The following is a 21,894-nucleotide window of genomic DNA, read 5'->3' on the forward strand; positions in this document are numbered from 1 at the left end:
GACTTCTAAAAGCAAGAGGTTTTTTTTTCTGCTGGTGCTACTTGTAGATTCCTACAGTTCAGGGCAGATGAAAAGCGTACATAGTCTCTGCCATGATGTCATTTTAATGGTTTTTTACAATTTCCTATTTTAAAGCAGTTCTGTAAGGGCTCTCAAGGAATTTGTATGGTATGCTTATTATGTAGCAGATGAATTAGGCTGAATTAGGTGGAAGTGCTGTGGGTGAAATGAGCAAAAAGGTTAGATGAAGAGGGGGGAAAAAAGGGATGTTTTCAGTAATTTAATAATCTGATCTCATGGGATTTACTACTTGTATATGGCAGTGTAACTTTTAATGTTTACACATACTTGTGGCAGTTTGGTAAGGAACGCAGATTTTTAGATTCCATGTGCATGATATTCGTCCAGTTTCCTGAGAGGCAGCAAGGGGGTTGTTGTGTTTCGTCCTCTTTAATTGTCCCTCCGTGGTCCTTTCTTTTCTTTGTGTTTCTTTTCCTTTAAGGCACTTTTAGCTCAGAGAGGCAGTGCTATAGTGGATACAACCCAGCCACCTAGGGAGGACTTTTGCGCGTGCTCTGCATCCAAAGCAGATGAGAGACAAGGCAAGTGTGGTGCCAGAAAATTCATCATCCTCCAAGTTGTCTCCCATGCAGGGGACAAGTCAGAGACATGTTGCTGTCGTAGCTGCTAGGCTTGAAATAGCATCATGGCATCCACAGCCTTAAGTAAAAGATGCTCTCCTTGTCCCCAGAAATTCCCTCAAGTACACAGTCAGAATTAAAACATATTGCCTTTTCCTGTTGTAAAATTAAATGTCATGACTTTTGCATTATAATGTATTCACCTCCCTTCTGTTGAATATCTGGAAAACTTTGTCAGGTCTACAGAGAGTTTCTCCAGTCTCGCACTGTCAGCTGCGAGCAGGAGTTTGGGCTCTGGTCTGACTCCGAACAGCATCCTCACTTTAAAAAAGCAAAAATAAATCTCTCTTGTTTTTCCTTCCCGCGGTGGTTGGGATCTATCACGGGGGGGTGTATTTTGTGCTTTGAGGAAATGGAACGACAGCTTTTCAGCCTCAGCTTTTTTGCTTTTGCAGATTTGTCAGGTCTTTATCGTTATTTGGATACTTTATTTTTCTTGTGGTTCCATGTATCTCTGTATCAGCACGCCGGGCTGTGATAACAAGCTTTAAACTTTGCTGCTGTACTCAGACATGCTAAAACCCCCCAACTAATATGGCTAAGCTGACTTTTGTGTGAACAGGAAGAAAGCGTGAATGTTAGAAATAACAGTCTGTTGTTGCGAGGAAGGGTTTGGGATCCTTCAAGCGTTGTATCAGCTGTGAATAGTCATCTTTTGCTCTGCAGTAAATCCCCAGGTAAAGCAGAGCCGTTCTGCTTCCCGTCTGGTCTGATAGAGAAGCGCTGCTAATGCGTGCTGTCGGTACGGCTGAGCAGCTCTGGAAACGTGGACGTACTGTACCAGATCCGTGGGACTGTGAGCCGTCACCAACGGTGGGTGTGTTGTTCAAGGACCAAAGGGTTTTATCTTCAGAATATTCATATTTCGCATCAAGAGCTGTAAAAGAAGACCTGAGAATTTAGGGCAGGTTCAGGTCACAGATTTTTTCTAGCCATGGAGAACTGCTTCCTTGGCACCCCATTCCTCGTTGCAAAGTGGAAATGCGAACGGTGCCTCGTCTGCCCAAGTGGCTCTGGGAGCAGCTCACGCTCTCATTTGTCTGGTCCCCATGTCCTCAGATAGAGAAGTACGTGCATATAGCTGATATGAGAAATGTTGCTTTTTCCTTCGTGCTCTTGGTCCATCTTCCAAAAGCCAACGAGTAGGTCAAACCCCCATGAGATCAGCAGGCACTGCTGCTGCTCTTTCTGAGAGTCAGGCAGGGCTCGGGGAGCAGAGAAGTTAGGTTAGAAGAGCAGGGCTGGAGTTAGGCCGGGGGGGTCCAAGGCTGTGGTCCAGCCTGTGCTAAGTGTGGGGAAGGGTTGTCCAACCCCAGACGTGCTTTGTGTTGGGTGCAGGTCCCTCTTGACCTGTGAAACTAAAGCTGTTGTTGCAGCACAGCGTGGGAATCCACAGCACGGCCGCAGCATAGATGTACAACAAGCCTGGCATTGAAAAAGCCATCTGCACTGCTTATCGTGTTCCTTTTCATGTACAGGGTTTGGAAGACTCTTAGAAATGCTCCTTCAAATACCTTTGTGCAGGCGGTTCCTATCTGATACTCAAGTGGCAGACTGTGCAGCCCTGCCCCAGGCAAAGCTCCCCGCTGGCTGCGGGGGTTAAGGTTCGATTCTGGCTGTCCTGTGCCAATGGGAGCCCCTTCTTTGTGGCTTTTCCGGATCCTGGTCTTCCTTCAATAGAAAAATAACTTTCCTGAGCATGCCAGCAGACCATAAACTGAAATGATGGGAAACGTCTGGCATTTGTCACAAAAGAGGATTTGTCAGAGAGCACATTTCAAAATCCTGCTGCCAAGATCCTGCTGCTCCAACATACTTGAAAGCTGCTAAATCCATCGGCTCTCCCCATACCTTCCCTGCTCTGTCTTCCCCCCCCCCCCCCCCCCCTTTTTTCTCTTGCACTTTTAACCCCACTCATTTTTTTTTCTCCTCCGTTGCCTTGCTGCTTCCTCCTCACACGTGTTTCTTGTGGTACCTTGAAAGGCAGACCAGCCTCCACGGGAGCGCGAGGTTGCCATGCTCGGCCCTGCCATTTATTTTAAAACAAAACAAAAGCCTACAGAAAAGGCACCTGCTGCTGAAGCAGTCCAGCTGCAGTGTGATGGTCCATGTTGCCGGCTCTCATCTGTGAACGTATGGAATGGGAGCACCTTGGAGACCTTGGTGATGCTACCCCGAGTCTGGTCACTTTAGGAAGTCGCTTTAGGACCAGGCTGGGGTGTGGGCAGCAACATGGGATGTTCTTGTACTGTTACAGCATTGCTTGTAATCGCATGGCAAAGGAATTCAGTGGTTATTCTCGAGAAATAGGACCGTTGCTAACATTATCTGAGTAACCTGGCCAGCCCTCTGAAAACTTAGATTGTCAAGCTTTCGAGTATCTAGTCTAATTGTGTGCTGTTTCTATGTATTTATTTTGCTAGCTCTAAATATCTTGGACAGAATAATAAGAAGAATCGTAATGGAAAGCTTTTGAAGCATCTTCACGATGCAGGGTAATGTTGTATCGTCCTTTAGCTGTGAAGCTCCACGTTTCCTTGTATCTTGCATGCGATTCTCAAAGTGTCTGCTGATTTTTAGGTGTCCATGAAATAACTTTCAGGTTAACTTGAGAGGTTGGTCGATAGTTTCTAAAAACAAGGCCGCTCTAAATTCTACCTGTGGTGTGCCTAAAATTCATTTCAAGAATTAACTAAATATAAACTAGTGACATTCAGAAAGACCCAGGAGTTGACTTACTCTAATGATCACATAGCAACACAAGAGTAAGTATTTATGTGAGGTCAAGAAGCTTCAAGAGTAGAGGAAAACCACTATACAATGCACTTTCCCCAGTGATAAATTCCTACCTTATAAAGTGTTATCAACATGATTCAGCAGAGGCAGACGCACCTGCTGTCACTTCAGTCAGTTAAAAGTTGTCTTTAAAAGTCCAATGCTTATCAAGTTGTTAATATTTACAAAGATGATGTGGGCTGACAGGCTTTTATGTCATCCAGTATATTGCTTTTGCTGCTCTGGGTGTGTCTATTGCTCTTCATGTTTTATGCTAATCTCATTAGCCACATCTTATTACATCTAAGCTCCTACCTGCGTTAGCAACAGGCGTAAGCTGTTTTTGACAGTGGGTGCAGAGAAAAGCCTGGGCAGCCATTGACAAATGGTCCTAATTAGCACAGTTCTGTAAATCTTTGCCTAGCAGGGGGTGTTGTATCGCTCGATTACAAGCTGTGAAGATGCGTTTTCTGGGAGCATAAATATGTAAGTCTTTTTTAATTTTCAGTAATGTGCTTTAGGCAGAGCATGCCACGACAGTCTGGCTTGGTTCCTTCCCGGATTTCTGGTGAGGTTTTAGCAAGATGCCTAAAATTTCACTGTAACGTCAGCGGGTTGTAGGAAGCAAGTGGGATTGGTCTTGGTTTGCTGCTAGAGATCGTGGTTTGAATGTGAGAACTCCTATTCATAATATGGTATGTGGTTAAAAATTGATATTGGTTATTTTAGAGACAAGCTGCCCTTCCATCTCCAGAGAGCTGGCACTGATGAGCAGGGCATGCTGCTGGGGACGGCATCTTGCCCAATGTTTCTTCATTTTGGGACAGAAAATTAAATATGGACAGTATCAAGAATGCAAGCTGAGGTTCGGTCTGAGGAGAGTCTGACATAGGTTTTCATTTACATTGCCCAGATCAATTCAAGTTCTGCTCGATATCTGCCGGAGAGAAAACTCCCATTTAGAGGGTGGAATAGGAAGGAAAGGGTCCGTCTGCTGGTTTTCTTTAATTCTTCTCCATAGTGGAAAAATACTTGAGATGAGAGTTTCCTATATTCTTCTCCTGGGGAATAAACAAACCTTTTGCCAAAAAATGTTCAGTCCCGTTGATTCTGGGCGGTTTAAGTTTATGTATTGAAATCATGCCAAGAACCGCCAGTCAAGAAGCCCCCTCCATAGCAGAGGTCAGATTTTTAATGCAAGTGGGCCTCTCCATCCCGACAGCCGAGTCGTCCTCCTGCCCTGATGAGAACTGACCATGGACACGCCAGATACAACACCGGTGTGTTTGGCTGGTAGATAGCGTAGGCAGTTGGACATCTGGAGCCGGGGCTGTCTGCCCTGTGATTTCTGTATCGCCTTGTGATCGTTGTGAAACCAAACAGGAACAGGTAATAATTCAAACCGTCGCTCCGCTATCTGGAGTTGTCACGTCTGGGGAACGACTGGGTCTCGGAGGGCTTGGGAAAGTGATCCTGAAGGTCAAGGGGAGACGTGCTTGTGCTCCTCGGTGCAGATGAAGTGATAATGAACTCTGTGGAAGGAGGAGGAGGACCATTTGAGGGTTTTATTATCCCTGAAGCCGTGAATCATCCCAAATGCTAATCCTCGGGCACGCAGTCAGCAGATCTGGGCTGCTGCATGCCAGCCTGCGCTGTCTGAAGGCATCCGGCATTCAAGGAGCTATGCCCAGGTCTTTTACATTTTTCTAGGATTGTTTCATGCTTTATCTTATAATTTTGCAGGAAAAAAGAAAATCCTCATGTGGCTTCTTGGAGATTTTCAGGCCTTATAAGTCCATTTGGATGGACTCCAGCTGCAGATGGACGGGATGGTGTGTCTGAACCTCAGGGTGTGAGGTTGGGTCCCTTCAGGAAGGCAAGTCCCAAGGGCCAACTTTGCCTTGTAAAAGAAGTGTGTTCTCTGCTGTTGCGAGAAGTTCGGTGGGTTTGTAGGTTGGCAGAAGAACAGAGAAGGTCCAGCTCTGCTGTAGTTGTCACAGCTCCGTGGACTCTGTCTGCCAACGAACTGCACCAGGGCCCATGGTTCTGGGTCAGTGCTGGAGGGACGTGCCCCGCGTCATGGCATAGACGTGATTGCAGCCCTTTGGTTGCTATATGTCCCAGCTCAGAGCCCACAAACCTTGTCGGGGAGGTGGGTATGCTGCCTGGCTGGTGCTCGGTTTAAATTCAGTGGTAGACATTTCCATATTGATGAGCTGCTACTCATCACTCGAGCTTAACTAGTGCCCTCATTTTGGCATTTGATGGGAATAAAGTAAGTAGCTACTCAACCAGGTCCAGAGGCGAGGGGCCCAAAAACCAAACGGGATGCGAGTAGCCGCGCTGGAGGCCACGAATTGTGCAAAAGGTGGCATTTCAGAGCATGGTTGGACGCAGCTGCCAGGATTCGTGGCATTTCTGCAGAGTCTCAGTGACGGTGAGGCTGCTGGCCCCATAATAGTGGGCGAAGGAGAGCTTGAGACCTCTCCACCCGGCTGTGGTGGTGACAGCTGGGGGTCACCTGTCCCCCTGCCCGGCTGCCTCTGCTGGAGCTCAGCTCTCGCTTCCTGGCATCAGTCTCCGTGCTTCAGCCCCTGCTTGGGCATTTTGTTGTTCACTGGTAACAAGGTTTCTAAATCGGGGTTTAGAGACCAACCATTAAACCTCTGATTATGAATATTGCGGGTTGAGAATCTATATTTAGAGGAACAGCCCTTTTGTTTGGTAAAAATGAGCTGTTTTGTTATTGCTTCCTTCCAAACCCTCTCCTACTTCATTGTATTTCCCTGCCAACCCCAACTGCTACAGCAGCCATTGCAGTTATGAGTCAGGCTTAAATATAGGAGGAAATTTTTGTTTTAATAATCAATTATCCTCTGAGTCTATGATTGAAGTTGGAAGGGACCTCAGGAGGTTGTCTGGCCGAACCTCCTGCTCTGAGAAGAGTCAGCTGTGAGATCAGGCCAGGTTGCTCAGGGCTTGGTTTTTTGGTTTGGAGTTGGTTTTTTTTTGCTCTGGTTTCTGAGGCCTCAGGAGGGTATGCTCTGTCTGCATTTTCACGTGTCCCTACAAAACCCTGTTAATCTACCTTCTTGCTGCAAGCTGAGATGTCTTGCAGCCTTTTGATCCCATCAAAATGGGCTTTTAAGGGGTGAATAAACCCCCCTCAGCTTTTGTGAGCATTGGCTGTATTGGGAGGAGAGATTGATTTTCTACCCAGCTGTCCCCGTTTGTGGCACTTGGGTGCTGGCCAGCTTGCAAAGAAAAGTGCATATTCCTGGCAGAAGAGTGCCGGCCCGGCGAAGCTCAGCAACAACAGCTCCTCGGCACTAATTGATTCCCTTCTTGGCAACTTCATCAAAGACGTTGACGAATAAATAGGCTGTTGATTGAACTGTTTCCTCGTCCCCAGAGGTGGTCCTCCTTAGTCAGGGTTGAGGCACATTGTCAGGGCTGGGGAAGAGGCTTGCAGAGCGATTAGCCCGTGCTCGCCGAGGAACAAAAAGCTTTAATTTACTGCGCCTTCCATGTGACATCTGCCAAGTGAGATGGAAACGTGGTAGGGGTTTGCTGCCTCCTCTGTCTGCAGAGGTTGATCCATGGTGCCCACAGAGCAGATTTCTGTGCTCTGGTCCACTCTAGTGATGCACAGGGTGATGATTTTGAGGGAAGAGGGGGGGAACGTAGCTCAGATTAAATCTCTAATAGTGGAACATAATGAAAACAGAGGTCAGGAGCAGGAAAACACCTTCAAGGAAAGCCCGAATGCAGAAATCGAGGCAGATGCTGATGGACGTGACTGATGCATTCTTCACATAGAAAAGTCATGTTCGTGCTTGTTGGCGCTGCTGCGAAGGCATGCAGAAATCCTGCAGAAATGAGGCGTGCAAGTTTCAGCTGATTAATTAATGAAGCATATAAGGAGAAAATATTAACCATTTTACTGATGCCTGTAAATAGGTTTTTAAATATTCTGCTGGGTTTTTTTGTGACAAATTGCATTCACATACTTCAGCCCCCTTTATTTTGTTCCAGGCTGGGCCTGGAGTCCAAAATATTGGAACTTTCTATAGAATGAGCAGTCCAGGAAAACTATTTTCAGTGAAAATATTTTGAAGTATATAAACTGAAACCCTTTGTTTTGAATCAGATCAGTGTTAAACTCTGAGTTTAAACAAATTAAATACCACACTGTTTCATGAAATGTATTGTCTAGAGGTAGGATTTTAGCTAAAGACGGCAAAAATTAGCACTACAAGCCTTGCTTTTGGGCAGAGGCTTTCCTTCTGCAGCTGTTTCAGGGCTCATTCTGCACTCAGCAAATAGAGTGAGTGTGTGCAAACTAAATATTGATACAGTGCTCCTGTCGCAGTGGCCCGAGAATCACGTATCTGTATAATGAGTTACAACATGAGTCTGCATGACACCATATACATCATTGTCATGTGAGAGGGCCTATAGAGTTACGTTTCTATGCAGCCTGATATGGAGCCATGCACCATGTTCTTGGGTAGCAAATACAGCGCTTTCCTTCTGCTGAAACTAATGATTGCATCTATGATTCACTAGCAGTGACTCTGTGCCATTTTTGTTTTTTAGTGATGAAAACACTAGAAAAGACTTGAAGACACTGCCTGTCTTCCCTACCAAGACACTGCAGGAGCATCCATCACTCGCTTACTGGTGAGCTATTTAATTTAAAATGTAAATCATTGCTGTGAATGGTAATGACAAGATCACTTTTAAACAGTTTTGCAAACTCTTTTAAAAGTTTTCAGCCTGTATGGTATAGGACTTGGAGTTAGTTGCTTCTGTTCAAGCATTTCCAGTTTTTAGAAGCTTATAAAATATGCAAGATCCAATGCAAATCCCTCATTGAAAGTTTGCTCAATTTAAATTGCTGGATTAGAAACTGCTGGATCAGAATATGTGGGGACCACACATTAGAAAGAGCTGAAATGTGAACTCCAGCCAAGCCTGAGTTTCCAAAGAGCACCTTGCTCTTCAGCTGTCACGTGGCAGAGCCTCTGTGGTGGGTTGACCTTGGCTGGCTGCCAGATGCCCACCCAGCTGCTCTCCTCAACAGGGCAAGGGGAGAAAATAAGCTAGAAAAGCTGGAAACGGAAAGGCAGGTCCAATTTTGTGTCTTGAATCTGCTGTAAAGGAACATAGCATTTGGGATGAATCAACGATATTGTTTCTTTGGAATTGATGCCCTTTGTGCAAGTTTCAATCCCTCATTTGTTTCATTTTTTTTTTAGGCTTGATGTGTACCTGATGGCTTTTCAAGTGTACCAGTACTTGCTTATGACTTGTTTTTTTCAGAATGAATACTGCTGGGTTTTTCTTTGCTTTCAAGTGTCTGACACTTAATGCATATTTTATTTCGCATTCTGCTAAAACAAAATGTTGAAGTATATAACGGGAAAAATGCAAAAAGATCATTGCTGACAAATCTATATTTCTTCACCTATGAAATGTCAGGGGAAAATACACTGGAAGGAAAACATTTCTGGTTTAACTTCTTCTACCTTATATATGGAGCATTAACCATCCTTTGAAGTTTTGGTCCTTTAGAATGTGAAAATGAATTTAGACAATCAGTACCATTATTCTGCAGCAGCATCTGCAGCAGAACAGGCTGATCTGAAATGAGTCGTTAATTAGTCTGGAACACGGCATGCGATGGCAGGGATCAGCCAGGCAGCTCCACGCTGCTTAATGAAGGGTGGGAAAGAAATTGGTAAGAAACAGAATGTAAACCAGAGCGAGAAATGTACAGAGGGACACTTCTCTGCATGCTGAGCAGGCGTCTGAATTTCAACAGATGCCGTCACACATGAAAAAAGTCACTGAGCCTCTAAATTGGATTTTGTGCTTGTTTTGCAGTGAGGACAGAGTAATTGAGCATTATACACAAATTAAAGGTCTGACCAGAGGACAAGCCATTGTTCAGTGAGTATGACACTTGTTAATTTGTGAAGATGGTATTTTTACTTTTTTTCCTTCTTTTTTGTTAAGAAGTGGCAATGCGGGCTGTTTTGGTCATTATTGCTTGCAAGCTTTACCATTTGTATCTGTCAGATTCTTTTTTATTGAGTTATATTTCAAAGTTAAATTATTTGAAATTTCAGATTTCACAGGCTTCCAGTTAAGGCTGTGTGTCCTCATTCAGATACCTCAAATATAAAAGAAATTATTTGGACCTTACTTTATCAGAAGACTCTTCTCCAGACCCTGCTTGCTATCCATTAGTTTTCACACCAAACTCTTAAGGGCGAGTATTGCCTTAGGTCCTGTAAAAAAACCAAATGCATGTTTGTTTGAAATGTTGAGAATTTGACTTTTAAAAGAACAAGGTCTTCCAAGGTGCATACAGAGCCCATGGAATTTTATTTTTTTTAATTTACTGTTAATATTACTGTACTTCCTACAGGCAAATGCAGTGGGATGTGCTACGAACCGAGAAGTTTGAGATGATTGCCACGGTTGCACGATGTAGACAACTTGTAGTTATTCTCATGTACCTTGATGCCTGTAACTCTGTCTCAATAATTCAGGGGCTTCTTTCAATAGGAACAAGGGAAAAAATTGTCTGTTCAGTGGTTGTCTGAGTTGCCTCATGAAACAGTCTTACAACTGCATAAACACTTTCATTTGGAGCCTGTCCATTGTAACCAAAGCACCATAATGGAATAATTATAGGCAGGTCTTTACTGCCAGCATTTCCCAAAAGGCTCACGTGCTCAGTTGAGAATTTTTACTTTCAGTTCTCTGACCTTCTGATAAGAGATTGAATGTTGTGTTGTATGAGAAGTTTTCCATTCACTTTACCTGGGCCGAAATACCACATCTTTCCCCGAGCCATGATGCTAAGTTTTTTCTCAAAACAGGGGCCTTCAATTATTAAGACCTTCAAAATATGCAAATGATAAATGACATGTCCTGAATGTATATGTGAAAAAAATATGTTAATAGATATTATTCCCTCCAGAGAAAAATCATCTGATACACTATAAATCTGTCTACAGGTACATGAAAGTGGTAGAAGCTTTGCCAACATACGGAGTTCATTACTATGGAGTAAAGGTTAGTAAATGCCCATAGATAATGTGATTGCTTAGCTTATTACATGTGATTACATTCCTATAGGAGTAGTTTGATGATTCAGTACTCTTCTACTAGAATTAAACCTCCCATTTTTCAACCTCTATAACTTTTCCTGCTTCAATATTCTTTAAAATTTTTTTCCAGAGAGCAGCAAAGTATTATGTGCTACAGAAGACAGAAAGGAATCTTTGTAAAACCTTCTGTAATCCTATCAGGAGCTAAATTCATATCAGCTTAATTAAATTGCATATCACTTCTAGATCCGAAGCAGTTAATAGTTTCCCCAGAGCCGTTTCTAATCAAGATTGGGGGGGGGGGGGGGGAAGTAGAAAAGACTACTTCTGAGTGGCAGGTGATTAGTGGGTGCGTACTTGGAGTGGGGAAATGCTGAGAAATATTTTTGGAGAGTGATGGAAATACACCATTTATTCCCATTTGTAGAGCCAAAGTGTTTTGTGCAGAAGAGCTCAGCAGAGATGATGTCTCCTTACTTTGAGTCATGGCCATGACTGGTACCTGAGAAGCTGATGTTTTGCACTGTTCTCTGCTCCTGCCGCTGTCCATGCCTGAATTTTGCCCAGTCACTGGCCGCAGTTTTTTCTGTCCCATATCCTTCCCCCCTCACAGCCACTCCTGCAATGAGTGACACCCCCTTGTTTCAGCAGCACTGCCGCTTTTTTGTCCACTTTGCACAAACCCCATGTAGTTTCTTGCCGCTGCCTGGGAAGGCAGGGGGAGAAAGTTTCAACATTCACCCCAGCAATCCACTTCACATCAATTTGTTTGCAAAAAATGTCCTTGTTCTGTACCTACTCATCCTTATCACAGAATAAAATGGGCTGTAATCTTGGACTTGCTTAATTCTTAAGTAGCTCTCGGTTCATGTAGACGTCCATTTTTCAGGATAAACAAGGAATCCCGTGGTGGCTTGGAATAAGTTACAAAGGAATAGGCCAGTACGACTTACAAGACAAAGTTAAGCCCAGAAAAGTAAGTTTTTTGCATCTGATTTTTTTGGGGGGGGAGGTGGGTGGTGTTGCATGTCAGAATATACTTTTTTAAGCTGTTGCTTATTAGGCTAGTGAGCAAAAGACAAGGGGTTGGAGGGAGAAGGAGAATTATGCTGGCACTGAGGCAGTAAAACTCTCGCATAGATGGTGGAAGCTCCCTTTGGGAGCTTTGGCTCGTGTGTTGTCTTGACTTTGGTGGTGTCAGGACAGTCTGGACGGGGATTTTGGCAGCCACCAGGGATAACTACAGTAGTAGGAAGGAATTGGGTTTCTGCAAGTTCCAAACTAAAGACCTTGTACTCAAGCAGTGCTTCCACTTGGCTTTCATAGGTGTGCTTTGTGTGTGAAGTGATAAAAGGTTCCACTGATGTCCATGAAATACAAGGGGAACTGCGTGAAGCTGCAGGCCTGTTTAGGCAACTGTATGTTTCCATGACACAACAAATTGTAAGGGGGGATTGAGAGTAAATGCTCAATACTGGAGGTTGTTCTTCTCTTTCCACCTCCGTGCTCCCCAGCGTGTCTCCTGCAGAGCGAACTCTGCCAGCAACCCCCCTGTTGTTTACACAGGACAGAGGGTCCCGTATCGCGCTTCTGGCTCCCTTGAAGCCCCTGTCAGCCAGCCCTAACAGGCTCTTCTGCCGGCAGCCTGGGAAAACCCATCACGCAGCCCAAGCACACGATGTGTTGGGAGCTTGCCTGGTCCTGTAGCCGCGTACGTCTCCCTGCGACAGGACTGAGCCCTGACAGTCTTGGAAGAGTTATTTAACCCTCTTGGCTGGGGGGAAGAGCCAGCACTGCACGTGCAGGGGCCGTGCTGTTCGTTTTTGTGTGTGTGGTTTCTTTCTGGTCATGTCTTTGTTGGAACATCTAAGCCGTGAGGAGACAGAGACCTGGCATTTTGCTGTTCTCCTTCCCCAGGAACGATCTGGGCAGGAGTTCACATGAACTGAGTGCTTCCTGCCAGCAAATTTTATATTCGCAAAATGATATTGTTTAGTGTATTTGTGCCAAAAAACACAGCTTAAAAAAAACTTCCTTGTTAAGAGTAATTCCCCTTCAAGCTCCTAACTTGATCTTCTCTTTTTCCAGAGCAGGCTATGACTTGGTTTCTTTTGGTATATTTATATGCCTGTGTGTCCAAGGTTGAACTCGCATGTCCTTCGTTTGCATTGTTTAGTAAAGCACGTAGTTTCGTCCCAGGTCTCTCTTACCATGCCTGTTCTAAATGACAGTGACACAAGAGGAACCCTAGAAAATCAAGTCAATGTTAATGCAGCCATTGATTGTCAAAGGAGAGCATCAAGGAGTTCTCCTTGCTCTTGAGCACTTCCCTGTTTTTAGGCAACACCTACAAGATTTTCCGGTCAGGTCAAATGCGGATCGTTCTCTAGCCAAGATGTCCAGCTGTGGCCAGCAATGCTCTCCAAGAAAATGCAGCCTGCCTGGCTAGAAGCATTGCTTCGCCAAGCAGTTTTCATCCTTGTGGGATTTCAGTTTACAACATCAACCAGGCAGATTAAGAAAATTTTTTAAGGTCAGCAGAGCCCAGATACCAAGTCACACCCTGCTACAGTTAGTTACGAGGCGTTGCCTTTGAACGCAGCAGGAGTTGTGTTTAAGAAAAATAAAATAAAAACCAAAGGTCACCTCTGTAGTGGAAGTGTTACAATGGAAATTGAAATAGTTGTCTGCTTTACTGTAATTATACAACAGAGGATAGAGATTAAAAGGGAAGGTGGGAGAGAAGAGCCTAAATGCAGAGGGAAGGTTTAATGCAATAAGCTGGTTGAAAAAGTGGGGATGGATATGGCTGTAGTATCCTTATGAATTTGTGTCTGGTGTTAACAGGAGGGGACAAAAATGACTTCAGTCGCAGCTTGTCCTGAGTCATGACTACTTTTAATATGTGGCTAAATATGCAAACAGTTTCTTTATGAAAAAGATGTTTCAGTGTTTGAAATACAAAGTGTACTTCCGATGTGATCCGTGGAATTAATTGCAATCAGATCGCTTTCAGGGGGGAAAGCAGATGCTGGGTCTAGAGAGACACCCACGTCCAGACTTGGTTTTTGGAGTTAAAATGCTGAGACGCTGTTTATTTCAGTGTAGCCTGTGATGCAGCAGGCAGAAGTTTCCTTTTAACCAGTATTGTTGTTTGTTCATATTTATGAATGTATCAGAATATATTTCAGAGAGAGAAGGCTCTGTATAGCTTGCCTGAATCTCCAAGGAGTCTCCAAGTCCTGTCCGAAGCAGCGGGCAAGAGGAGAGTAGGCGTGTAAACTATGCCTGTCTTTTGGCGCAGAGGTGCTAGTTTTGCTGGATTTAGCAGAATTTTCTTGCTTTGCTTTTCGGGATGGAGCCAAACTCACAACTGCCATGTGCTGGTGTTGTCCTGCTGTTTATTCTGTGGATCAAAAGTGCTGTTGTGTTTATCCCTAGCCATCTGGGAAAGAGATGTGCTCCTTGTGCTCCACTTCTCCAGTTAGCGATGTTTAAATATACATGCAGCTGATTAACTCAATAAAAGGGAAAGGCTGAGTCCAAGTCTAATGAAGACCAAGCTGGCCTTTCCTAATTTTAAAGATGTGAGTGATCTCTGGGTGTGCAACCCTCACTGATACTGGCTGCAGTGGGAAAGCTGCTGAGTTTCAGGCAGGAGGCTTTGAACAGGAATTGGTGCCTGTGCTCCAGCTGAATTGACACCAGGCAGTTTTATGCTGCTCCCCATGTCTTTTTGTGCAATGTTAACGGCTGCTATCAGATGTTTAATGTGTTCATCGTAGGCATCTGGTAAGAGCTAAGTCCACATTCAGAATAAAAAAAAATTTAAAAAATAAAAATTAAAAAACCTAACCACATCCATGAATTGCAGGGTCAATTAATTCCCAATGAATATAACCATCCTCCTCAAAAAGCGAAATCTTTTGGCTTTATCCAAGTAGGTCTTTAGGCAAAGAGACCTAAATGTGAGCCTTGGAGCACAGTGGTTATACCAAGATTTTGTCGTTGGATCAACACAGTTGCGTGAAGTCCAAGGTTGAGAACTCTTCACAGGAAGTAACTTGCAAGACAGACCTGGATGAGGCAATCTCCAGATCCGTATCGCCCAGCCTTGCCAGTGCTTGTGCATGTACCGTCAATCATCCGTGAGGGGGAACGTGTGTTGTTGGAGGGGACGGCGTGTAACTTGGGGCTGGACCTGCAGAACCTGCCATGTCTGTCTGCGTAAAGCTGGCTGGGGAGGTTTGAGTCTGGCTATTAATATTTTGCTGGTTGACCTGAGATGGTTTGGAGAAAGGAGTTCTGTTGCTGTAAGTCACTCCTGAAAGCTTGTATTGCTTTGGAAGTGGTTTCTAGCGAAGTGAGCCCATGTTTTACCCCTCGCCCGGGACTGCGAGCTGATGGGCACCGAGGGAAGCACTGTGCTCCAGCGCTGTAATAGACTGAAATTGGAGAATTATTTTTTGTGCCATTTATGAAAATTGTCTTTTTCTTCGTAGATAAAAGCAGTGGCTCCACACTGGCTGGAGGTTACACTGAGCTCAGTTGATTATAATCCTGAAGTCTCACAGGGCATAAAAAAGACAGGGTTTGGCAACCCTTGTTCAGATTTCAGCTCAGACCGGGGATTAATTCTGCAGTCCTGCTGCTTTGCAAACATACTCTCCCTTCAGCTGCAGTTAATACTGAGAAATGCCTCCTGCTTGCTATGGGGTGGCATGCCAAGATCCTGTCCCTAGTCTCCTCGGAATCGATTAGGAAAAGCATAAAAGAGGTCCCAGGACTTGCTGTTTCAAAACAGAGTAGATCTCCCTTTTATCTCTACCCCTGTTCTTCTCACTGGTGAGATAAACAATGCGTCGTCTTGTTTATGGAGCGTGTATGAGGGTATGAGTTGAGTTTATTCTGCGTTCAGCCAATATGTGGTGATCCTCTGAGGGATGGGAATTTGAGAAGGCAGCTTGCTGGCTTTTTGACTTGTTCTCCCACTTCATTGTGTTTCTGTGGGCGACTCCCTGGTGATAAATTAACTATAATATCTGAAGAGAAGAACTAATCTTGCTGTGGTATTGTTTCAAATCTGCAAGAATTTCAATTCTACTGCTGGTTGTCTTGAATACATTATGTTCTCAGAAGTGTTTCTGTTAGCATATACTAGTTTTGAAATAGGTAATACTTACAATATTTTTCTTTTAATTCAAGATATACTAAGAGCTGATGCTGAAAGTTTTCCTTTGCAGAAGACTGACTTAATGTAAATTTGCTGTCCTGCTTTGCTGAATGGTTCGGAACACAATGGCATTCGTACAGGCTTCTCAGCAGGCAGATCTAATTAGGCAGAGATTTCTTTTATGGTGTTTATTTCTCACCAAGAAGTAGTCATTGATTTAGATGTAAGTACTAAGCTCGCATAATTATTTCAAATAAACACAGAGCTGTTACAAGACTGCTCTGAAATTCAGTTCCTTTCAGATGTGCAGAAAGTTGCTTGAGTGTCACCTGCCCCAGAACACATGCGCTTTGGGACAGTTTGGTGCTGAGACATCGCTGATTCTTGTTAATGCCAATGCCAGTGAGAACTGAGCAAGGATGGATCGTAATGCAGTAGAAAAGAATGCAATTGAAGAGGTTTTTAGAGGAATGGCTTAATTTGTAAGAGATGAAGGATGCCTCCAGGTGAGCTCTGCCAATTTATGCTGGCACAGGTGGGAGCCGTCTGCTGCCTCCTCTCAGAATTTGCTGCAGGTGGGGCAGTTTGGCTCTCCTGCCATCTCCTCAAATGCCTCCCTCCATGGCCAGGCATAGCAATTTAAAACAAAAAGATTCCGGTTGAAGGTAGCATGCCAGACAGCAAACTGCAGCGGAGGGGCTGAAACGCAGCCCTTCTTCCAGCGTTGCCGGCAGGGTGGTAATTTCCTTCATTGGGGTGGTGTGCGTTCCTGTGCGCAGAAATCTTTTATGTTTCCTTGGTCTGAATTGCCAGATTTGTCTGGAGATTGCCATTCCCAGCCAGTTCCTGGGATGCGGGTTGCTGAACCTCCTTACAGGCTCCACTGCTTCCCAAGGGAAAGGCTGCTGCGAGCACTGCAGCGTGGTTTGCACTTCCACACTGACTGTACCCGATGATCCCTTGGGTGGAAATTCAGAGATGCGTGTAATTTAGCTCTTGGTCAGAATTTGCCATCAACCTTGGAAACATCCCGGGTGCAGCCCTGGCCCGTGCTGTGCCCGGGGCTGGTGCCGCAGTCCTTGGCCACACAGCCCCTGCAGCCAGCTTCTCCCCAGATTGAGGCTGATTAAGCTGATATTAAGCAAAGGGCCCCTGAGCAGCTCTCTTGCATGTCTCGCAAGGCGGGGGCTCTGCCAGCTCCTGCCTGCCGTCCTGATGGGGCCGTTTTTCCAAGCTAGTGAGCTCCTGCTGTCAGGCCCAGACAAACTTGCATTTTATTCAAAACTGGGTGCAAGATCAGCCAGGTAAAAAAACAGCTGCTGCTTTTATTAAGGTGTCTCACTGCTTAAGCAGTCTGCGCCTGCTTTGTGTCTCGTTAGACTACAATTACAGCTCTGTTTGTATGGGAAGGAGGGTTAGGAGGGCGATATCTTTTTGTTTGGTGTTCTGTAGTATCTCGAAGAGGATCACAGTAGAAATGCAGGAAGCTTCAACTCCTGGGCTGGCAAAAGCAGCTGGTGGTAGGAGTCTGGCTGGTGCACAGGGGTGCCTGGGTAAGGAGGGGTGATCAGGGAGCTTCGCACCTCCGCCTCCTCCAGAAAGACCCAGGAAACAAACCTTGACCAGGCCAAATTCTGCCTGCAGAGTCGGACGGGCAGCCCCTGCTATGCTCAATGCGAGTTTTCAGGAGCCTTTAAGGATCTGGCAGTCTAAATGGCTGGAAGGCTGTTAAGAAAACATTCATTAGCTCAGGTGGACCTAATCGTCTGGTTAAGGGGAACATACATTGCAAAACTTCCACAAAAACATTTTAATTATTCCTAATTGTTCTTCCAGCCCTCAAAAACCAGTTTCAGATTTCCAGATTTTTTTTTTTTTTTCTTACAACTCTTGTCTTTTAATATGCATGTAGTTCAGGTAAGATTGAAATTAGGAATGATTTAGAAACATGTCTATACAGAGTTAGGGAGTATTTGAAGGGAGCAGGAAAACTCTAGTGCAGTGACAGTTTCCTGAGTATTGCCTTTTGACCACAATTTAGAAAAATGTTATTTGAAGGAGTTTATAGAATTTCATTTGGTTTACTCTGGTTTATTCTTTATTACTTTTTTTTCCCCTTGTTTGTATTGAGGCCTTTTTTTTCCTCTTGTCTTCATGAATCCAGACATGTTAGGCAGAAACTTGTTAATATGTTCTTTCATTATTATTTTTAAGTGCACCTATAGAAATACTATTAGTCCACAACTTATTCTGAAGCTGCTCATATAATCATTGGTCATTTTTTTTAAGGACCTGACTGCAGGAGGGTTTGTCAGAGGAGTTGATCGCTAAGGAGCGTGTATTGTTCTGAAGTGAGATAGCTTAAGGACAGGGCGCTTTTCAGTCCATAAGAGCAAACATGTGTCCTGTGTGCAGGATTTCAAACACCGCTTCCCCATCTCTCCTGCAGCAGGGCGGCGAGCTGGAGTTACCCCAGTCCTGCGTGTCTTTGGGCAAGGAGGCAAGTGTCTTTGGGCTGAATGTACCTGGCTGCAAATGCTTTGGGCACCCATCAGCTCCTTTTTGGGCTGGGCTGGATCTCACAGGGTGGGGAGGAAATGGAGCAAAGCTCTACCCACATCCTGAGGCAATTCCATGCAGGTTTCCTTACAAATGCAAAGGTTATTTGGTTGTTTTTGGGTTTTTTTCCTCCTCTTGGCACCACAGATGATCAGGGATGCATCTCACCCGGGTCTGGCGTTGAATTTGCACAGGCAGCTCCTCATGGAAGGGTCCACCCAGACCCTTGGAGTGCTGGTGCGTCCCGCTGCCTGGGCAGGAGGCTGCTCGGGGTGCTGGGGCAGCTGCGTTTTGTCCCCCTGCCAAAGGTGACCCTCTTCACCCTCGCTGCCCCTAGGACAGGTGACTCCTCCTGCGGCCCTCGGGAATGCCGAGGCACGTCCGGAGGGGAAGAACCCAGAGGAAGTGATAAAGGGGACAGGGTGTCATCACCCGCAACCGATAAGAGGCAACAAGGCGGGTTTTTTTTCCAGAGGTCATGTTTGAAGCACGCCCAGCGTTTTTACGAGCGTGGGAGCAGGGCAGCCGGGAACACGGCCCGACGGATGCTTCTGGTCGGACCTGTTGCCTCTCGGGCGTGAGTCAACGCGGCGGGGCCGGGCCGCGGCTGCCGCGGGGGGCCGGGGCTGCCGGCAGCCCCCCTCGCCGCGGCTGCTCCCACCTCAGCCCCCGCGAGGCCTCGGGGCGCTCCGCGGGGGCGCAGCCCCCCCGGTGGAAGCCCTCTTCGGCCCTCTCCTCGGCTCAGTGTTCCCTCGATGCGAGGGAAGGGTGCGCTGGGGAGGCGTCGCTGCCGGGAGAGGCGGTGATGTCAGGCGTGTGTCAGCAGGGGGAGGCGAGGCCGGGCGAGAGCGGCGCGGGCCCAGCGGGCCGGCGGCGGCGGGGCGGGGTGGCGCGGCGCGGTGCCCGCCTCTCGCTCCGCTCCTCATGCCGCCCGTGGCGCTTCCGAGAGGGGCCGGTGGTGCCGGGGAGAAGGGGCCGGTGCTGCGGGGAGGTGAGTGCGGGGAGGGGAGCCTGCACGCTGGGCTGCGCGGGGGGGGGAGGGAGGGAGGCGGCCGGGGTCGCGCTGGGTCCCTGCGTGGGGGAGCACCCACGGGCGCTGTTGCTCAGTGTGCGGACACGCTGCGTGAGCTGTTTTCTTTTTAATTTCTTTTTTTTTTTAATGTATTTATTTAAAAGCTTAATGCTGAGTTATAAAGAGGGCACTTCTGAAAGTAGTGTGGTTGGGCAGGGTGCCCTTAGTACAAAGATAAACTTACTTAAGCAGCAGAGTAAAACTTCCACGATCTTTTAGAAAGTGACTTATTAGTTTAAGTAAATGACATTTCCCCTTTGCTGCGTTTTTCATACAGCAGGATCTAATAATAAATTGTAGTGCTGGAAAGGAAAGTTTTAACTAAACAGAGGGAAAGGTCACTGAAAGAGCCAGGATTTTCCCCACAAACGCATGCAGGGGGTTACGTTTCATTTACGGTCCGTGTTAAGAATGTTTCAAACGAAGCATGGCGTAATACGTAATTTTGTACAAAACTTGGAATTATTCTGTAGTCGGAGCACAGCGTGCCGGGTTTTGGCAGGGGTCAGCGGGAACGTCGCATGTCCTGGGGACTTGTGGTGTGGTGGCTGCAGCCTTGAAGGCTTTTGAAAAGCTCCTGTGGGGAAGGAGGGGGTCAGTGTAATGGCCCCAGCTGTCTCTGCTAGATCACTGATGTTGCAAGCTGATCTCTCCCACTTAAGGCTGGCCCTGCCTGCCCAGCCTGCGTGGAAGGTCCTCAAGTACATCCCCGTGGGCTCTAGCTCCAGGAAGGAGCTGCCTGTAAACTACAGCGTGTGCTGCTGCACTTGTGCATCCCGTCATCTTCAGGTGACGTCCCTGGGGACACCCATACGGGTCTCCATGTGTGCCCACGCACCCTGGCACCGCTGGAGAGCAGGCAGGAGGTGGTGCTGCAGAAACTGGCACCGAGGGGCCACAGGTGGGCTGAGAAGAGGCAACCCCTGACGGATCATCCCAGGAGGGTGGCTAATGCTGGTGCAAAGGGAGAGCAGATTCCTATGAAATTCTGATCCCACGGGTGCAGCTGCCCAGCCCTGGTTGACTTTGATCTTTTCTCCCAGCTGGCACTTTACAGGAAATCTGTGGTTTCCTTGCAGAAGTATGCGTTGTGGAGTGGCTTCCTCCTGTAGCTGCTCTTTCTCTGTACGTGTTGTACCCCTGCTCCAAAATGTCATACTGAGTCTCTCACCCAGTGTCTTCAGAAGAGAAAGGTCTTCATTTTCCCCGAGCTGCTGCCATTCCCTGGGGATGTTCTGACTGAGGGAAGAGACCATAGGTGGCTATGCAATTACTTTGTATAGAGATTTTTGCATTTAATCAGAGAGAAAAGGACTTTAGCTGCCCTCCCGAGATCTCTGTGAACTTCTAGCAGTGAAATTAAATGTGTTATTGATGGAAACAGATGTTGTCACAGGCAAAATCCTCAATTTGCAATGCATTGTCTGTAAGAGTGTGAAATTACTTGAGGGGCATCCTATATATTTATGTTTATGTGCTTATTTTAATGAATGTTATGAATGTTGTTATCGCTGAGTCCATGCCTTAGCTGCAGATACACAGGAATTGTAATTTGCTGAAATTGTATAACCCTGGGGGGAGAAGACTGGTGATTCTTGGAGTGACAGTGTTCTGCTTCTCTCTCCCAATTCTCCTAGCTATTTCAATGGAAACAGCTGGAAAATCTCTATTTCCGTGAAAAGAAATTTGCTGTGGAAGTACACGATCCCCGCAGGTAAGGGTGGAGGAGGCAGTTGTAGCAGTGGGGTGATCTTTGCCCAGACTGGGGATTCATCATCTCGTGTTAATGGATGGGGGTGGGAAGTGCCTCTGAGTTCAACACAGACCTGAGTTTACTCTGGGCTTTGCAATACTGAGCCTGATCCTGCGGTTGGCAGGACAGACCAGGGCTGGATCCGGTCTGCGGGTGATGGACAAGTAGTGCTGTGATGTTGCAGAAGGAAGGTCACAGCCATAGTGAGCAACCTGGAGCAACTGTTGATGTGTTACAGCTCTGGGTGTCCTTTCCTTCTCTCAAATTGCCTACGGTGTCTGCCGAGGGAGTTCTTGGAGCAGAAGGAGGACTATTTGTCATGGCCAAATTTGCTCACTTTACAAAACCCTGCCCGAAGAGGCCGCTGTAATGTACCTTTGCAGCAGGGGACCCAGGAACACAGCCAGCAGGGCCTGGACGTGACTTTCTTGCTCATCTTCTGTTCTCCCCTGCCTTGGCAGCGATGCTCCCTCCTCTGAGCTTGAGCCTTCAGGGGCCCGAAGGAGCACTGCCGGTTAGGGTGGGAGCTCACCCACAGACTGCTTTCCTGTGCCTTCCCCTCAAGATCCCTCCCAAGAAGGAAGAGCCTTTGCCCAGGGTGAATTTCTGACTCCACCTTCCTTTCTGCTTCTCCTGCTGCCATCCTTTCTACTTCTGGCACAGGACCGCTGTGCCTCTCAGCTGGGCCAGGAGGAGCCACAAGATGCCCTGCTGATCCCCCCAGGTCCCCATCCTGC

At 46.4% G+C, this 21,894-nt stretch overlaps 1 protein-coding gene across 2 annotated transcripts in view; it reads left to right on the forward strand.

Moving 5' to 3' along the window:
- Positions 1-21,894, forward strand: part of FRMD4B (FERM domain containing 4B) — a 138,426-nt gene that overhangs the window by 100,657 nt on the left and 15,875 nt on the right. For both annotated transcript variants that reach the window (XM_072875832.1, XM_072875833.1), the window contains exons 8-12: positions 8,076-8,159; positions 9,366-9,431; positions 10,508-10,565; positions 11,490-11,576; positions 21,042-21,118. In XM_072875832.1, the coding sequence (XP_072731933.1) occupies positions 8,076-8,159; positions 9,366-9,431; positions 10,508-10,565; positions 11,490-11,576; positions 21,042-21,118 (372 nt within the window). The remainder of the gene's footprint in view (positions 1-8,075; positions 8,160-9,365; positions 9,432-10,507; positions 10,566-11,489; positions 11,577-21,041; positions 21,119-21,894) is intronic.

The sequence above is a fragment of the Ciconia boyciana genome, chromosome 11 (genome assembly GCF_034638445.1).
Source record: "Ciconia boyciana chromosome 11, ASM3463844v1, whole genome shotgun sequence".
Lineage (NCBI taxonomy): Eukaryota > Metazoa > Chordata > Aves > Ciconiiformes > Ciconiidae > Ciconia > Ciconia boyciana.